We start from the raw sequence: 15194 nt of genomic DNA, 5'->3' as shown, positions 1-15194 counted from the left end.
CAAGCTCTGAGGCTCCCCCCTCCCCCTGCCTCCCCACCGCCATACTCTCACCGGAGATGCTGAATCCCCTCCTGAAGACCTCGTACATGGTCCTGGCATCGTCGTAGTAGTGCGTCAGCAGCTGCGGGCTGTCCCCGATCACCGACCGGCGCGCCCCGTCTAGGCCCTGCGTGACAGACGACATGGCACCACGACACGACACAGCCGTCAGCACCGCCTGGCGGTGCCTCTGCATCCATTGCCGTGTTCCTGCCCTGGCACCCAAGGGTGCCGGAGAGGTGTGACGTGAACCACAGCACCCATGTAACATGGGGAACCGCATCCCAGGGACGAGAACACGACCCTGCTCGTCACCAGAGGAGGTGGCTGCTATTTCCCAAAGAGATCCAAGAAGGAGTTCTAAATCTCCAGATAACATGGGGGAAAATAAAATTAAATAAAAATAAAATAAAAATAAAAAAATAAAAATAAAAAAAATAAAAATAAAAATTAAAAAATAAATAAAATAAAATAAAATAAAATAAAAACTATTGGCTCAAATTATGCTGGATGGGGCTGAGACGTTTGGGCTGGTGAGGATGATGGAGTGGGGACACCCTGGGGGGAGCAATCGCTCCAGGCTCTGCAGGTCCCCAGAACCACGGGCACCTTGTCAAGGACATCCAGACCAAAAGGAAGGACATAAAGCAAGCTCAGGCCACCAGGAGATAACGGCAGGAAGATAAAACCAGGGCTGACGCCACAGGCAGCCAGATAAGGAGGGAAAAGACAGGGAGCAGTTCCTAGTGACTCCCAGAGGTGGGGCAGGACGGACGAACAGATGCCACCATCGCTGTCAGACAGCAATTGAACAGGGACAGCGCTGCGAGTAGGAAGGGAGGCTCGGTAAAGCCCCATCCACAAGGGTAAACTTTCTGGGAGAATCTAAATTCCTCCTGCCCTTTTAAAAAGTTGTTGGAATTAAAGACAGTAAGGTTTCACGGCGGACACAGGAGAAGACTTTGAATTATCTTAGAGTTTCAGACATGAATTTAAGTTGAAACGATTTTCAGAAATATTTCTCCTCCTTAAAATGGAGCAGCTTCATTAAACTTTAAAGCCTCTTAAAGGCATGAAAATTAATAACTCCTCAGCCTCACCCATGGATCTGGGTATATCTTCTCATTATTGCAGAACTCAGAGCAGCCAGCACAAGAAGAGGAGCTGACCGAGAGCTCTTAACACTCTTGCAGGGACAATGGGTTGTGGATGTGTCCCTGTAAATGTGCTGCTGTAATTTTCAGTCATTGGAGGTAAAGCAAAGTTAAGATCAAAATGTTACTGAAAATTTAAGTGAATAAATTAGTGGGCTGGATTCTAGTTTTTCACTTTACAGAAAAAGGTGAATTAAGGAGTGAAATAATCCTTGGCCCAGCACACAACACGGCTGATTTCCGGATGAGGTTGGAGAGCTCAAAATGAACAAAAGCACCTCCCAGCACCCGCTGGGGTCCCAGCCCCGGGCCTGGTGGAGGCTGGAGGCACCTCTGGGTGCCTCTGGCCTGGCCCCATTCCCCCGGCCCACAGCCAGGCGGCTGCTGGAGGCCGAGGAGAAAACCCCAGCACCCCTCTGGGTACTGTGCCAGGGCTCCATCGCCCGCAGAGCACAGAAGTGCTGCCTGGACGTCCCCCCTTGCAAACCCCGGGTGAAATCCAGCCTCCCCCGTGCCGCCCCAGCCTCACCTCGACCTCCTCCGACTGCATGTGCAGGTCGCAGGGCGGCTTCACGGCCTTGGGCCGGCTGGCGAACCAGTAGGCCACGACGGCCGCGAAGGCACCGATGCCCACCAGCGCTGTGGTGGGCAGGTTGCGGAAAAACTGGCTGAGGTCGTCGAACTCGGGGAGCCGCAGGCTCCGCAGGATTTCCTGAGCTTGCATCTTCTCCACGAGCGACACGGCAAACTCTGCAAGAGCCAAGAGGGGAGCCTCTTCAGGCGCTGCCAACGCACCGCTCTGCCGCCTCGTGGGGCTGCCCGCCAGAAAATAATTAACGTGAGGAGAACAGCGTCCACGGAAGAGGTGCGAGAGGAGAGGGAACATCCCTGCGAGATCTCTAAAGGACACCTGAGCACCGGCAGCACAGCCACGTGGTTACTGCAGCAGGACCCGGCTAGGAGCGTAGCTCGGGGAGCCGAGCCGTCCTGCACAGGACGTTGGGGTCGGGCCATGCGGTGCCACCTCCAGCCACGGGCACACGCAGAGCAGGGCACAGCCAGCGCGCCTCGGAGCACAAAACGCTGTGCAGACACGCTCCCAAACACCGCTTTCTTCGTTTGTGCCAGCTTCGCATTCTCAGCTTCGAGCTCCTTATGGTTTATGTCAGGCTAAATTATAGGTGATTCGAGCCAAAGAGAGTTTCACAGCATCGCTTCAAAGTTTCCTGGAAAAAAAACCACCCGGGAGTGCCGGCTGGGGATAAGGGAGCGCCGGGTATCAGGCTGGGCCCAGGCACCGCCGGGTTCCACCCTGCACCGCCCCGGCGAGGGGACAAGTTTTGGGGCACAGGACGGCAGTACTTTGCTGTCCCCCGCCTGCTCCCTTCGTACCTGCCCGTGTGGCTTTGCTGCGGGTACAAGGAGGGCGGCTCGGCCGGGCGAGGCCATGCTCCGGGGACTGGTGGTGGGGTGCTGGGTAAACACGAGGCATTTTAAATAACTTGTATGTGCAGTAACAGCCCTGTATCAGCTCCCTGCCAGGGAGCCTGTAGCAACTGCCAGCCCTGCGAGAGACAAGCCAAGCAGATGCTGCGGGGGGGGGGATCCAAACAGTTAAGGTTTCCTGTTAAGCCCCACAGCGCTATTTATGACTTTACCAGCAGTCAAGATCTTAAAGAAAAAGCTTTTCTGCCACGGGAACCCGGGCAGCCCCTTCCCCTCGCCCTCTGGTCTCGCTCCAGCTCGCAGAGGCACCGAGTGATGAATGGAGGGGCTTCGCCCCCACGGGGCCCGGGGCCCCCCGCACAAAAGCACCACTGACGTTAACACAAACCAGCTTTTTTCCTCCTGGGAACAGTGTCTGGGACATGCTGAAGGTCAGGACTACCCGCTCGCAGCCCTTCCCCGTATTCATGCCGAGTGAGCTCCGGAGGCTGCCTTGTGCCAGCCCGCAAATGGACCCCCCTGCACCGGGCTGTGGGGGAAGTTTTCAATTTTGTAGAGCAAAAAGACACAGAGAACAGCTAACCTTGCCAATTGGGCTAAAGGTGGGAGCAGCATCTCTCCCTTCTGTGGGCTCTGGCCCAGTCCTCCCCACGGGCCAGATCCTGCAGCTGCCCAGCTCCCCCCCCAGCCCCTCCGGGACCAATTGCAATGATCACAGCAGATAAAGCAGCATCTCAGTGATGTTTCTGTTACACCCAGGGTGTAATTTTCTCCCGAGCTTTGAGCATCTCTCCAGAAATCTGCTCATCTGGTACAAATCAACCTGGCTGCAACGACGGCAGGATGAACCGAGGTGGAGCGCCGGTCTCTCCCCTCACGGTACTTCTCCACACCAGGTTATGAAAAGCAGCTTGCAAAACACAACATCGCTAGCAGGCTACAAAAAGTGAGGGAGCTCTTCATTTACTAATGAATCAGCCATTTGTGCAAAAGCATTTCGGCCAGTCCCACTTAAAACCGCCTGCTCCCAGAAACACAATCTCTCCCACCAAAGTTAGCCGCCCAGTTTGCCACGGTTGCTGGTTACGCTGAAATCTTGAGAAGACTCCATCCGCACCAGCCTGGGAGCGGTGATTTGCAAGCACCTGTGCAGCCAAGCTAAAGGTGGAAAGCTCCGGGGAATGGGGAAGCAGTGGCAGCACGGGGGCGATGGGGTGCACCAGGGCCAGGCCCTCCTGCACATCCATCCCAGTACAGGGCGCCAACGGACACTGGGAGCTCACAGCACCGGCAAGAGCATCATGAGAGCCAGGGTTGTAGTAAAAAGAACAAGTGTTGGCAGCCAGATCTGGTAGCACACCAGAACACAAGTATTTCTGTTATAATACGGGTAATGGAGGACGTGTGATCACACCTTCCCTCACCAACTTCGCACCCCTCTGACATATGTTAGGGTGAGATTTACATCAGTACCTGGATTTGGGAAAAAAAGATATCTAAAGACATCAGAAATGTGCTTTTCAGCTCTGGAAAAGACAGGATGCTTTAATACAGAAACAAGAATCACTTATGATTACCAGGAGGTATTCGGCTTGAGCAAAGAGAAGGGCACAGTGCAGTCAGGGTTTGCACAGAACATAAAAGGGCTTTAAACTAAATGAGGGGAGACTTGGATTAAACATTAAGGAAAAAAAATATTCACCGTGAGGGTGACGAGGCACTGAACAGGCTGCCCAGAGGAGCTGTGGCTGCCCCATTCCTGGCAGTGCCCACAGCCAGGCTGGATGGGGCTTGGGCCGCCTGGGCTGGGGAAGGAATTAGGTGCTCTTTAAGGTTCCTGCCAACCCATCCCACCCTGTGATCCTGTTCTCTCTCCCTTAGGGGCGCTGGTAAGGACAGCGCAGCCCCACGTGTGCCACAAGCAGGGCGCTGCTGGCAGCACCTGCCCCGCGGTGCCATAAATCGTGCTGCAGCAGCCAAAGCTGCTCGTGGCCCACGGGGACAGCACCTCAGCTGCGCTCCTTCCACCCACTGCCGGGAGCTACGGGGGAAAATCAGCACGTTTACCTCAGCCAAACGCTCGCGGTGCGTTTATTTTTTCTGCCCGCTTGTGCCAGACTCTGCTGCCTTCTGCTCAGTCCCTACTTGGGCCATTATTTCCTGCTGACCCCAAGTTTTTGTTGCACAGCAAATCACACACGTGCCAGAGTTCCTCATTCATACCCATATCGGCTAGATTTATTAAATAAATTTGACTGCGAGACAGAAGTTTGTTTCTCCCTGCTGAAGGATGCTGCTGGCCCATTTTCCCTGGGAGCACAGGAATTCCTGCGGCCACAACGTCTGCAAGGATTTGTAGAACCTTCCCAGCTAAAAAAATGGATAAGTGCGTCTTGTTAGGGACTCACTAAGTTCGCTGCAGGGCATCTCAGAGGATGCCACAGTGATGGAGATGCCACTAACAGGAATTAACAGAAAATACACGTGAATGCAGATATTCACTTTGTTTTCTTCCTAATGCAGCAGCAAGAGTGCTAGGATCCCTGGGAGAGCTAAATAGAGATGTTAGTGCGGCAAGTAGGGCCACAAAGTCACCTGCTTATATTCTCCTACTTTCATTTAGTAATCTAAGTTCAATGAAGACTAAATACAGAAACTGAAGGCAGGACCCTGCTCCTAGGAGAAAGCTTAAGCTGTCCAGGGGAGACCCCCGTACCTCTGGTTCCTCCCATCCAGCCTGAGACCTGTAGCTTCATGCACTGACCCCAGTTTCCAAACACAGCTGATTTTGGCACTACAAAGCTCACCCAGCTTGGCTTTTGCAACAGTTAATCTTGATTTTCCATCCCCAGGTGCCTCACGATGAGCCCGTACTTGATGGGCTCGGGGCAGCGAACCTGCCTCGGGACGGGGCCAGGAGAGGGGCCCGGGCATGTCTGAGAGGAGCCGCGCTGCTGGGGCACCCTGCTGCCAGGGCAGGTTGTGCCTCCCCCGCTTGTATTTCTCCTATAAATCACGTAATTAAAAATAGTAGTAAAAAAAATATTAATGAAAAAATCAGCACGGACCCTGGGTCTGGTTTCCCACCAGCAAGGTAGCATCACACACCCGAGCGCACCGCGAACAGCCTCTGCCGTCACCCTGGTCTCCGCAGCAGGATGCTCTCCGCACCCCTTCCCTGGCAGTTCTGCCCCATTTCTGTCACCTGCGGTGAATCCCCCGCCCTGCAACGAGCCCTGGCTGCTTGGGCTGTGTGCTGGCGCCTCTCACCCACCGGAGAGCTACGGAAAGCAGCCCCGGGAGCTTCAAAGTGGCACATGGAAGCACCAACGCGGGCATTTGCCCCATACCGCATCACCACTGGGCTTGTGGAGCAGCACCAGGGCAGAGAAAAGAGACACAAACATGGGAAAAAAAAAAAAGGTTTTGAAATGGGAAAAACGATGGTTATTTGCTAGGAGTTAAGCGCTGTGCCTGATTGGGGCTGGCCAGACTGCACGGCGTGCCTGACACCTCCAGAGCAGCGCGTGGGTCGGGGTGAAAAGGGCTCCTGCAGCGAGACTCTGGCCAGCTAGAAGAGGCGCTGTGCTCCGAACTGCCAGCCGGCTTTGTGAGCGGCAGGCACCACGGCGGCGATTCCGAAATATTTTTCTGGCATGCAAAATACAAACGGCACCATTGTGCGATTCGGTTTTGATCCCGTTCCTGCTGGAAGCGATTCTGTAACCGGAGATTTAGCAGCACGAACCCGCGTGGGAACAGGCTCGGACCCCCGCGGCGTGCACACGGGGAAGCTTTGCTCACCCCACGCAGCCGAGCGCCCGCACCCGTGCAGGCTGTGCCATCACCCCACTGCCTGCCTGGGAAGGAGAGCTCCTCACAAGATGCCCTCACCTGCCGGCCCACCACGCATCCCCAGCAGGTGGGAACGGGGGCGGGATGACCTGTTTTGTGCTGGAAACCAGACAAAGCTTCTATGGCTCTCCCTCTATCCGAGCACAAATAAAAGGCCATTTGCACGCGGCTGCACAGGACCGGCCGGGGCTGGCTGCGGCTCAGCTGCTCCCTCCCCGGGAGCTGCCCGGGGCCGTGGCACCAGCAGCTGCCCTCTTTCTCCGAGGACACGGAGTCTCCAGGATCTCAGCTGTCCCAGTCCCAGGAGGCAGACGTAGAGGAACCTCCCTCCAGTGGAGCGGCACAAGATTTCTGTGCTCTGAAAGCTGCCTTGCCCCTCGTTCCGGCTCCACGGGCCCCAGGCTGAGATTTCTGATCCCAAAACAGAGTCAGCGGCAAAAGCTCTGAACAAGGAGGCACGCAGCAGAAGCTGAGTGGGATTATCAGCCAGTGCAAGGTTAATACTACCTAAAACTTCCTTAGATGTTACCTGCTTCTGCTCCTGGGCAGCGGCATGTTCCACTGCAAGGCTTCTGCCTCGCCTTCAGACAGATCACACTGAAGCCAGCTCCTCGTGGCTTCCTCGTGATGTACCATTGCTTTGATCCTTGGGACTCTATATTATCATCAAAACTGTGCTTTCTGTTAAAAAAAATGCCTCCAACCCACCAAAACCAGATCAAAACAAGCTCTTGCACGTGCTTGATTTTTCCAGCTGAGAGCAAAACTGTTGACTCCCAGATACATAAAACACAATTACCGTGTTTTACTTAGGCTACACCTAATTCTTTGCAGGGTCAAATCACAAAGATGTATTTCTTTCCAGAATCAAAGCAAAAGTACCAGCCCTCATGGTTGCATTACAGCTCAGTGAGTCAAGATTCAAAATGGAAAAAAGTCAATTTGGGGGTGTGTGGGGGGGATTATTACACTGGGACTCAGCATAAGGAGCAAGAGGCAACTGATGCAGAGTACGGATTTGCTTTGGACACCTATTTCCATTGCTAGCGAACAAGGGAGGAGAGGGATGCAGTGCTGGCGAGGTGCAGCATCTCTCCAGGGACACTGGAGCAGCACCCAGAGAGCAAGAAATGAAAGAGAAGCAAGATGCAAGTCTTATTTTTACTAGATGAAAAACGTCCCTCTCCCCTCCCTTTGGGAATCAGACACGTCCAATCTGCTCGGCTGGCCTCCTGCCAGCAGGACTATTAAAGACTGACGTTTCGATGGTACGCAAGCCTCTTCAGCCCCAATTGCTTTCGTGCCGCAGAGCCGGCGGGGACTCGCTGCACCCCGGGGGCCAGATGGATGGAGCGGGGCTGGGGGAGCCACGGGGCCAGCCCGCAGCCAGCACAGCGGTTATCTGCCTCGGAAAGGGGGCGTCACATCCAGGCCAAGCCTCCTTGATCTGCTGAGAGGAATAAGGCAAATAAAGTTCACGGCGAGGGAGCCGGCGATGCTTTCGCGTGACCTTTGGTTACTGAGGGGAGAGGACGCGGACGGACGAAGGGGAGCGGGGCAGCACGGGGCCGGGCGTGAGTCCGGGCTGGTGGTGTCAGGGGGCAGGTTCCTAGGGGAGGTGGGCAGGAACACGCTGCGTGCAGAAAGCCTGCTTCCAACACAGGGCTTCCAAAGGACTTTCTAATGCACATATGGATGCGTTTGTATGTATATGAACATATATATACGCACATACACACGTGTATCACATATATCACATTGGGGGAGTGATGCTTCACGCTAGTGCTGCTGGTGCTCCTGCAGAGACGTCTCACGCTCCTGCACTGTGTTCCTGAGCAAACTCCTCCTCACCAAGGACCTGGTGCCCGAGCGGCACAGCTCCTCCGCAGCACCCCGCGCAGCACCGCGCTGCTGGGGACATCGCCGGTGGCAGCGCCCAGTCCCGCCGTGCCACCAGCCTCCTCGCACCCAGCGCCAAAGGACAGGCGCAGACAAAGGACACCAATCTCCAGGCAACCCGCAGGAGCGGCACTGGCCTCCCGCTCCCGGCCCTGCTGAGAAATGCATTTGCATTGAAACGCATTTGCAAGACACAAGGTCCTTGCAACCATCCGCTAAAAAGGGAAAAATGCTAACAAGGGGCTCAATGTCCTGACAGGCCAATTTTACAGAAGGAGCACAATAATCACAGCATAAACAGAAGTATTTAAAGTATCTAAAATATCTACAGCATACCAGTCACTTGCCAAGAGAAATTACTCGATGAATAATTCAGAGGCTGTGTGGAGATCTTACTTTACACGCCCGTAACGCCGCAGAGAGCAAAGCCCACCGCCAGCCAGCAGCGCCCCGCGGCCTCGTCCCTCTGTGTCGGTGCCACCTATTTGCCACCAACGCCAAACCCACCCCGGAAAGCTTCGTCCTCCACTGCTCACCTCCCCGCCGCGCTCGGGAACAGCTCACAGATGGGAACCGGCCTAAAAATACGTCTGGCACCGCGAGCGGCCCGGCGCAGCGGTGCTCTGGAGCCACCGCGACTGACGCGTACAGGAAGGCTGAGGCCGCGATGCTGGTCCCAATCCGCCACCGCTCTGACGGGGAAGCGCTAGGAAGCCCTGCGAATATTTCAAGATTCCCACCAGAAGGGGAAAGCTCATCGGCTCAGAGCTCTTGCCTCTCAAGCCTACCAGACCCGAAGGCACGGCGAGGAAGCAGCTCGCCTCCCTGCTGAAGTGCCCTCCGCCTCGTCGCGCGGCGACGTGCTGCAGCCACAGGGCTCTGCCGGCCAGGCCGAGAGCCCCAGCCTGGGCTTTCAGGGGACAAAGCTCAGCGGTGCCTGGCCTGTTTCTGTCCCCATCACAATGTCCTGACCCTCTTGTGCCAGCGCGGCGGCTGCACGCTCACCCCACGCGGGCTCAGGCGGCTCCCCCCAATCCGGCCAGGACAAACACAAACCCAAAAGCTGGGTGTGTTTCTGGCTCCTTGGTCTCCTGCCTGCGCTCGGGGCAAACACCAGAAATCCTCACCCGTAATTTCACTGGGTGAAATTGCACCCCATAGCCCACCTGCTCCCTCTCAGCACCGTGGAGGTGCCAGGGGCAGGGGCACCTGGAAGAGCTGGCGGTGCCAATGAGTCCCGTGGGGGTTTGCTGGGGCTCGCGCCGCCGCGCCCTGCCTGCAGCCCCTGTTTGGTGCGGGGCCGTCTCCTGTCCCGGCACCGCACCGCGTGCTGCTCCTGCCAGGGCTGGCCTTCAGTCCTGGAAGCCGCTTCCAGAGAGTCTGCAAACCCTCCCTGAGCACCCCGGTTGTTTGTAAATCCTGTTTCTTGTGAAGGAGACTTGTTTTGCTTTTTATTTTTGAGTGGCATTGATGCTTGATTGTCCTGTATGCTACATGGTGCTTGGATGCCGCGTGGCAGGCAGAGAACAAACAGCTTAAATAATTGCATAAAAATAGTTATCTGGGGCAGAGCACAAAGAGAAGCACTGAATAGGGAGGGAAAAGCCTTCTGCACCCGCGGCAGGCAGCTCTGCAGAGCAGGGAAGACGGAGGTGGCTCTCTGCACACAGCCTGACGGCTCACTGCCAGGAGAAGTTTTGCTATTCGCCTGCAAACATCGACTGGATTTAAGCAAACCTTAGCGCTGCCTTTAGAGGCCCCGTTCCAGCTAAGGACCTCAGTAAGCCGAATTGTTTCCCAGCACGGCGCAGGACACTGCACAGGCTCACGGGCTCCAGCTGCAGCACCCATCACGCGGCTGCCCTGGGGACGTTCAGCTCCAGACCTTGCTAATTCCTACTTCAGTGCTCCGGTTTCTTTGTTTTTAATGAAGAGCTCACCTTTAATTGCTGGGTGGAGGCTGTAATTTGCAGCAGTGCTGTTTACCTCAGCCGCACCCACATTTCCAAGCCTAACCCAGGGGCATCACTTCTGTGCTCCTGCAGACCCCGCTCCCCGTGGCCGGACCCTCACGATCGACGTGTGCGAGGCTGGCAGCAGTGACACGAGGGGTGAAGGGAGGCCAGGAGGCAGGAGCTGGCTCGGGCTGCTCTCCTGGCGTGTGCTCTGCTTGCACAGGGGCTGGGGGATCCAAGCCTGCTGGATGTGCCATGGGGCTCCCCCCCCACAGGTGGGTGCTCTCCTCCGCCTTACAGAGACATCCTCCTGCCCCCCAGGCACCAGCTGACAGCATTTTCTGAATCCCAAAATAAGTGCCCTGCATGGCCACCACGCTATATTTGGGCAAGTATGGCAGCCCTGGCAGCACAGCATCCAAAGTGACGCAGAAACCTAAACAGGCTTCCAACAAAAGACCTTCTGTGACGCTGAAGGGAGCGCAATGGTATGCTCGGCGTTAGTCCTGCAGGGCATGGAGACGGGCAGAAGTGTTTTGTACAGCACTTCTCAGCGAGGCGTGAGCCTCACTGTCAGCTCAGTCTGCACTGAAACTGACTCCTAATTTTGTGTCTCCTTCTGTAATACTGAAAGTCTGTAGGAAGCCCGTGCAGAAGGGCTCAGCTGAGCTGCAGCCGTGAAGCGCGGTCACCTGCACGCTGCGTGCTCCCGGAGCTGGGCTTGGGGCTGCCCGTAGGATGCTGCCCGCGCCCACTGTGCCGCAGAGCTGCACCTGCTGCTGCAGGAGACCTGCCATATAATAGCTCAGCACAGCGCTTATTATCAGGAGCAATGCTCTTTAAGCCAATATTACAGCTACAAGAGCTCCCAAACTGACCGACCTGCCAACACAGTAAGGACAGACGCACATGGACAGACCGAAAGCCCCCGCTCGTTGTGCCAAGCAGGCACCCATGAAGCCAGCGCCGTGGCTGTCACTGGAACCCGAAGCTGGAAAACTACACTGAAAATGGCAGCTTAAAAAAGTAACAGTCGTGTCATGATCCAACTATAATAAATACAGTTGTATCCTTCCCAGTAAGCCGTCTATAATTAGAACAGGTTAATTACCAACCAAGTGCCCTGCAAATTGCAGAGCTTTCTGAAGGGCCCTGTGTGTGCACAGGGGAAGGAGCAAAGACCCCAAAGCGCACCCAAAGAGAGGAGGGTTGCATCCTGCCCCCGTGCTTGTGCAACAGGAGTGCCGGAACCATGCCAGCTTTATCCCAAACCAACCAGCAGCTGGAGGTGGCTTTGCAAGTCACGCAGACCTCCTCTGGCAACCCGGCAGTGGAGGAAGGGGCAAGAAAACAAGGCTTAAGGGAGTCACTTGCCAAAAGACCCGAAGGCAAGCAACTGGCAGACGGGGAGGCTTTGCACCACCACGGCTGGGGCAGGCAGGAGGAGCGGGCACGGCACGGCACGGCCTCGCCTGCTGCACGGAGCTGCTGCATCCTGCCCGCCTGCCTGGGCCCCTCGCCAGCCCCCGCGGGCATCACCACCACACAGTGCCTGCAACCAGCCAGAGCTTCTCGAAATAATCTCTGCATGGTTTCTGCACAGGAGGATATCACGGTGCCATTAAAGGAACATTGCCTTGGTTCCTCTCTTGCGCGCGAGGTCAGTAAAAACCGGCCGTTCTCTGTAGAAATTGCCACTGCGTTAGGTAGTGCTCTCACTGCGCCATAAAACGGCAAATAACCGGGTCTGGGCAGGTTTTGAGGATGCCCTGCAGCTGCACACAGGCACAGCAGTGGTACCGTCCCGCCACGCTGTAATCCTCCAGGAGCAGAGGGGGCCCTCTGCCCTCCAGGAACATCCCCAAGCCCCTGGCAGCACCCTCCTCACATCCCCAGCCCGTCCCCATTGCCACATCGATGGCAGGCACCAGGGGCAGGCACACACCAAAGCAACGCAGCAAGGGGTATCTCCTCCACAGGTAAGGTTTGCATGTTCTGTGCTTAACCTCCAGGGAGCACCCCAATGACCCCACACGTTGGCAGGCTTCTCAGATGGGGCGCACACACGTTTGTGTGCTTGAAGGCAGTGTGAAGCCTCAGCATTTTGTTATGGATCATGCAAAAATTTAACACTTTCAGCCCGCGGTCCCTACAAAGCTTTGGCAAAGACACACGTCGCCGCCTGCACCAGGAGGTCCCGGCCAGCTTCCCCCACAGCCAGGCCAGCACGGACAGACCCACAGCCAGCAACGAGCGACACAGAGAGCCTGCCTTGAACTCAGGGTGGTAACAACTCAATGCACACATAGCCTAGAAACACGCGGGGTGTCAGACACAATGAAACAAGCTCGCTGGTCTCCTGCTATTCAAAGCAAGCCCTGACTCCCGCACTGGGGCCATGAGCTTTGGGGAATAAAGCCCAAACCGATGGCTCCAGCTGAGCCCTCCCAGGCAGCCCCAGGAACCAGCACCCCCGCGTTAAATGACCTTGTCCCCAGCACGTGGCCGGGGCAGCGCTGCACCCACGAGGTGCTCTGAGGCGCAGGGCTGGAGCCCTGGGCTGGATGGAGAAGCCACCGCTGCTCCTGCGGCTGCAGCTCCCAGCCCGCACGGGGCTGTGAAATTCAGCCAGGGCTGGGGTTGCAGCTTTTTCCCCTTCTAAGGCTCTTAGGAACATCTGAGAAAACAGGAAGCTGCAAAAGCCACAAACCCTTTTGGCCACTTGTGCTTCATCCCCATCCTGCTGGCAGCACCACCGGGCTCTCCCCCGGAGCAGCCCCGAGCAGCGCAGCCCAAAGCACCGCTTCCAGCAGCAGCAGCAGCGCCCGCTCCCTCTCCGCAGCCCATTTTTTGTTTTGCTCAGCCCCATTTTTGTGGTTTTGTTTTGCTCAGCACCCAGAGCTCCGCGCACCCCAAACCAAGCAGGGGCTTCCCCCATGCTGCTTGCAGCCCCTCGGGGTGCTCGCAGGGCCGGAGCCAGCTGCACGTAGAGCCGACACGTCGCGACCAAGCAGCAGCAGCAGCAACAACAGCAGACTCACCAGCGGCAGCAGGCCGGCCGTCCTTCGCTCCCTTCCCAGGCAGTCAGCTCATGGTTGGGGCTGCCGCCGCCAGCGCGCCCGTACACGTACTTGTTGAAGAACTGCTGACTCCAGGACGTCCCACCCCCTTCCCATCTGCAAACTGCCGAAAGAAGTTAAGCTTGGCTAATATCAGCTTAGTCCGTATTAGCGCGGCGGCAGCGCCCGCCTGTAACCCTTGAGGCACTGGAGGTCTGGAGCTGGGATCCTCGGCCCGGCTGCGGGAGGGTGCGCGGAGCTCGCCCGCTGCAAGGCTCCCCCCCGGTGCTGGGGGCTGCGGGGTTTGGACACGTCCATTTGTCAGACCTCCCGAAAGCTTTACGGCTCCTAGCGGAATCCAGGCAAGGTTTTTGGGTGTAAAACTACAAAGCCTTCCTGCAAGTGCTTGGTTTAAAATGAAAAGCAGCATCCTTATTTTTTTCTTTTTCTCTGAGAAATCCCATCACAAAATGAATTTTTACAGTGCCTGACAATGTTGAAGTCTGTGCTGCCAGTCCTAGTCCACTAAATTAAAGACTTCAGAGCCATAGTAGAATAAATGTGAACCACATGAATCAATAAAACAGTAAGGGAATATAACTATGGCCAACATATTAAGCACAAAGCAAAAAACAGCATCTGAGACCCAAACAGGTTCTGTTATGTTACGCTGATAACAAAAGAAAAGCTTCACAATTCACCAAGACTGCCTCTCTGCAGAGCTCTCAAAGAACTCCAAGCACTCATGAATGAAGGGGCACAGATATTTAATGAGATTTTGGGCAAGCAAGTCAAACATGCGTTTGGTTCGGCTGTGGCTATTCTGCAATCAGGCTTAATTTATCAAATTGCCAGAGCAAGGCTTGGAGTGCCAGCCTAAATGGCCCGCTGGTGTAAATCAGCATCACATTGCTGCCTTCATGGGAGCTCAGCAATTTTCACCAGCTCCGGTCCTTGCCCCTCGTTCCTTATGAGCTACAGCCGGACAGGAGTTTGTAGTCAAACAGCTCAGGTTGTGAGCAGCCCCATCATTTTCCCCCAAGCGATTTATGGAGCAGAGCAATCAGGAGAGTGCTTTAGGGCAATACGGTTGTCTTCCCTTTTTCGGATGGGCCACTGAGGAAAGCTCGCAGTTCACCCAAACGCGGGGTTTGCTGTGGGAGCTGATGGTGCTGGAGCTCAGAGGCCAAGGGCCTGCTGTAGGCACGTTAGTGGGACCCAGCTGAGCAGGGTGCTGAGCACTGGGGCTGAGCTCCCAGCCCCAGCCAGGCAGCTGGAGCTGCAGAGTGCTTGGAGCTTCAAACCAGGAGCCAGACAGCTTCTGCTCCTGTAGAAGCCGCCAAAAGCTGGCCGTCATCTTAGCAAGTTAAGTAGCAGGGGTGTCTGTACTCTGCAGGTACAAAGGAAATAAGACTTCACCTCTTGTGCTGATTAATGCTCAGGGTAAAGCTCAGAGAGATCCAACTACCAGTAAAATCAATGGAAAGGCTTCAAAGGACTGTTATGTGTTTTGGCTGACACACGACCTGTCCAGAAAAAAAAAATAAATAAAAAGTGATATCATTAAGTCCCAGTGCTTTTAGTGCTTGTGACTGAACACAACATGAAAGAGAAGTATTGTCGGAGAGAGAAACCTATTGAATTTCTCTACGTTTTTACACTTTATCAAAGTTAATGGGAAATACAGATTAAGGTTGAGTTTTGAACCAAGCGATGCTTATGGCCAGGAGGATGCAGCGCCGACCGAGCAGCTAACCGAGGCTGCACACCAGGAAACCACAGCCAGA

At 55.6% G+C, this 15194-nt stretch overlaps 1 protein-coding gene across 1 annotated transcript in view; it reads right to left on the bottom strand.

Annotated features, from left to right (window-relative positions):
* ACSL6 (acyl-CoA synthetase long chain family member 6) overlaps window positions 1-15194 on the bottom strand; it is a 54732-nt gene that overhangs the window by 26988 nt on the left and 12550 nt on the right. The window contains exons 4-5 of the mRNA XM_080555507.1: window positions 1723-1943; window positions 52-166 (exon numbers count right to left, since the gene is read on the bottom strand). Coding sequence (XP_080411633.1) covers window positions 52-166; window positions 1723-1943 — 336 coding nt within the window. The remainder of the gene's footprint in view (window positions 1-51; window positions 167-1722; window positions 1944-15194) is intronic.

This window comes from Anser brachyrhynchus (assembly GCF_964034855.1).
Source record: "Anser brachyrhynchus genome assembly, chromosome: 14".
NCBI lineage: Eukaryota > Metazoa > Chordata > Aves > Anseriformes > Anatidae > Anser > Anser brachyrhynchus.
Note: the sequence above shows the minus strand (reverse complement) of the source record. Positions and strands in the feature narration are given on the sequence as shown.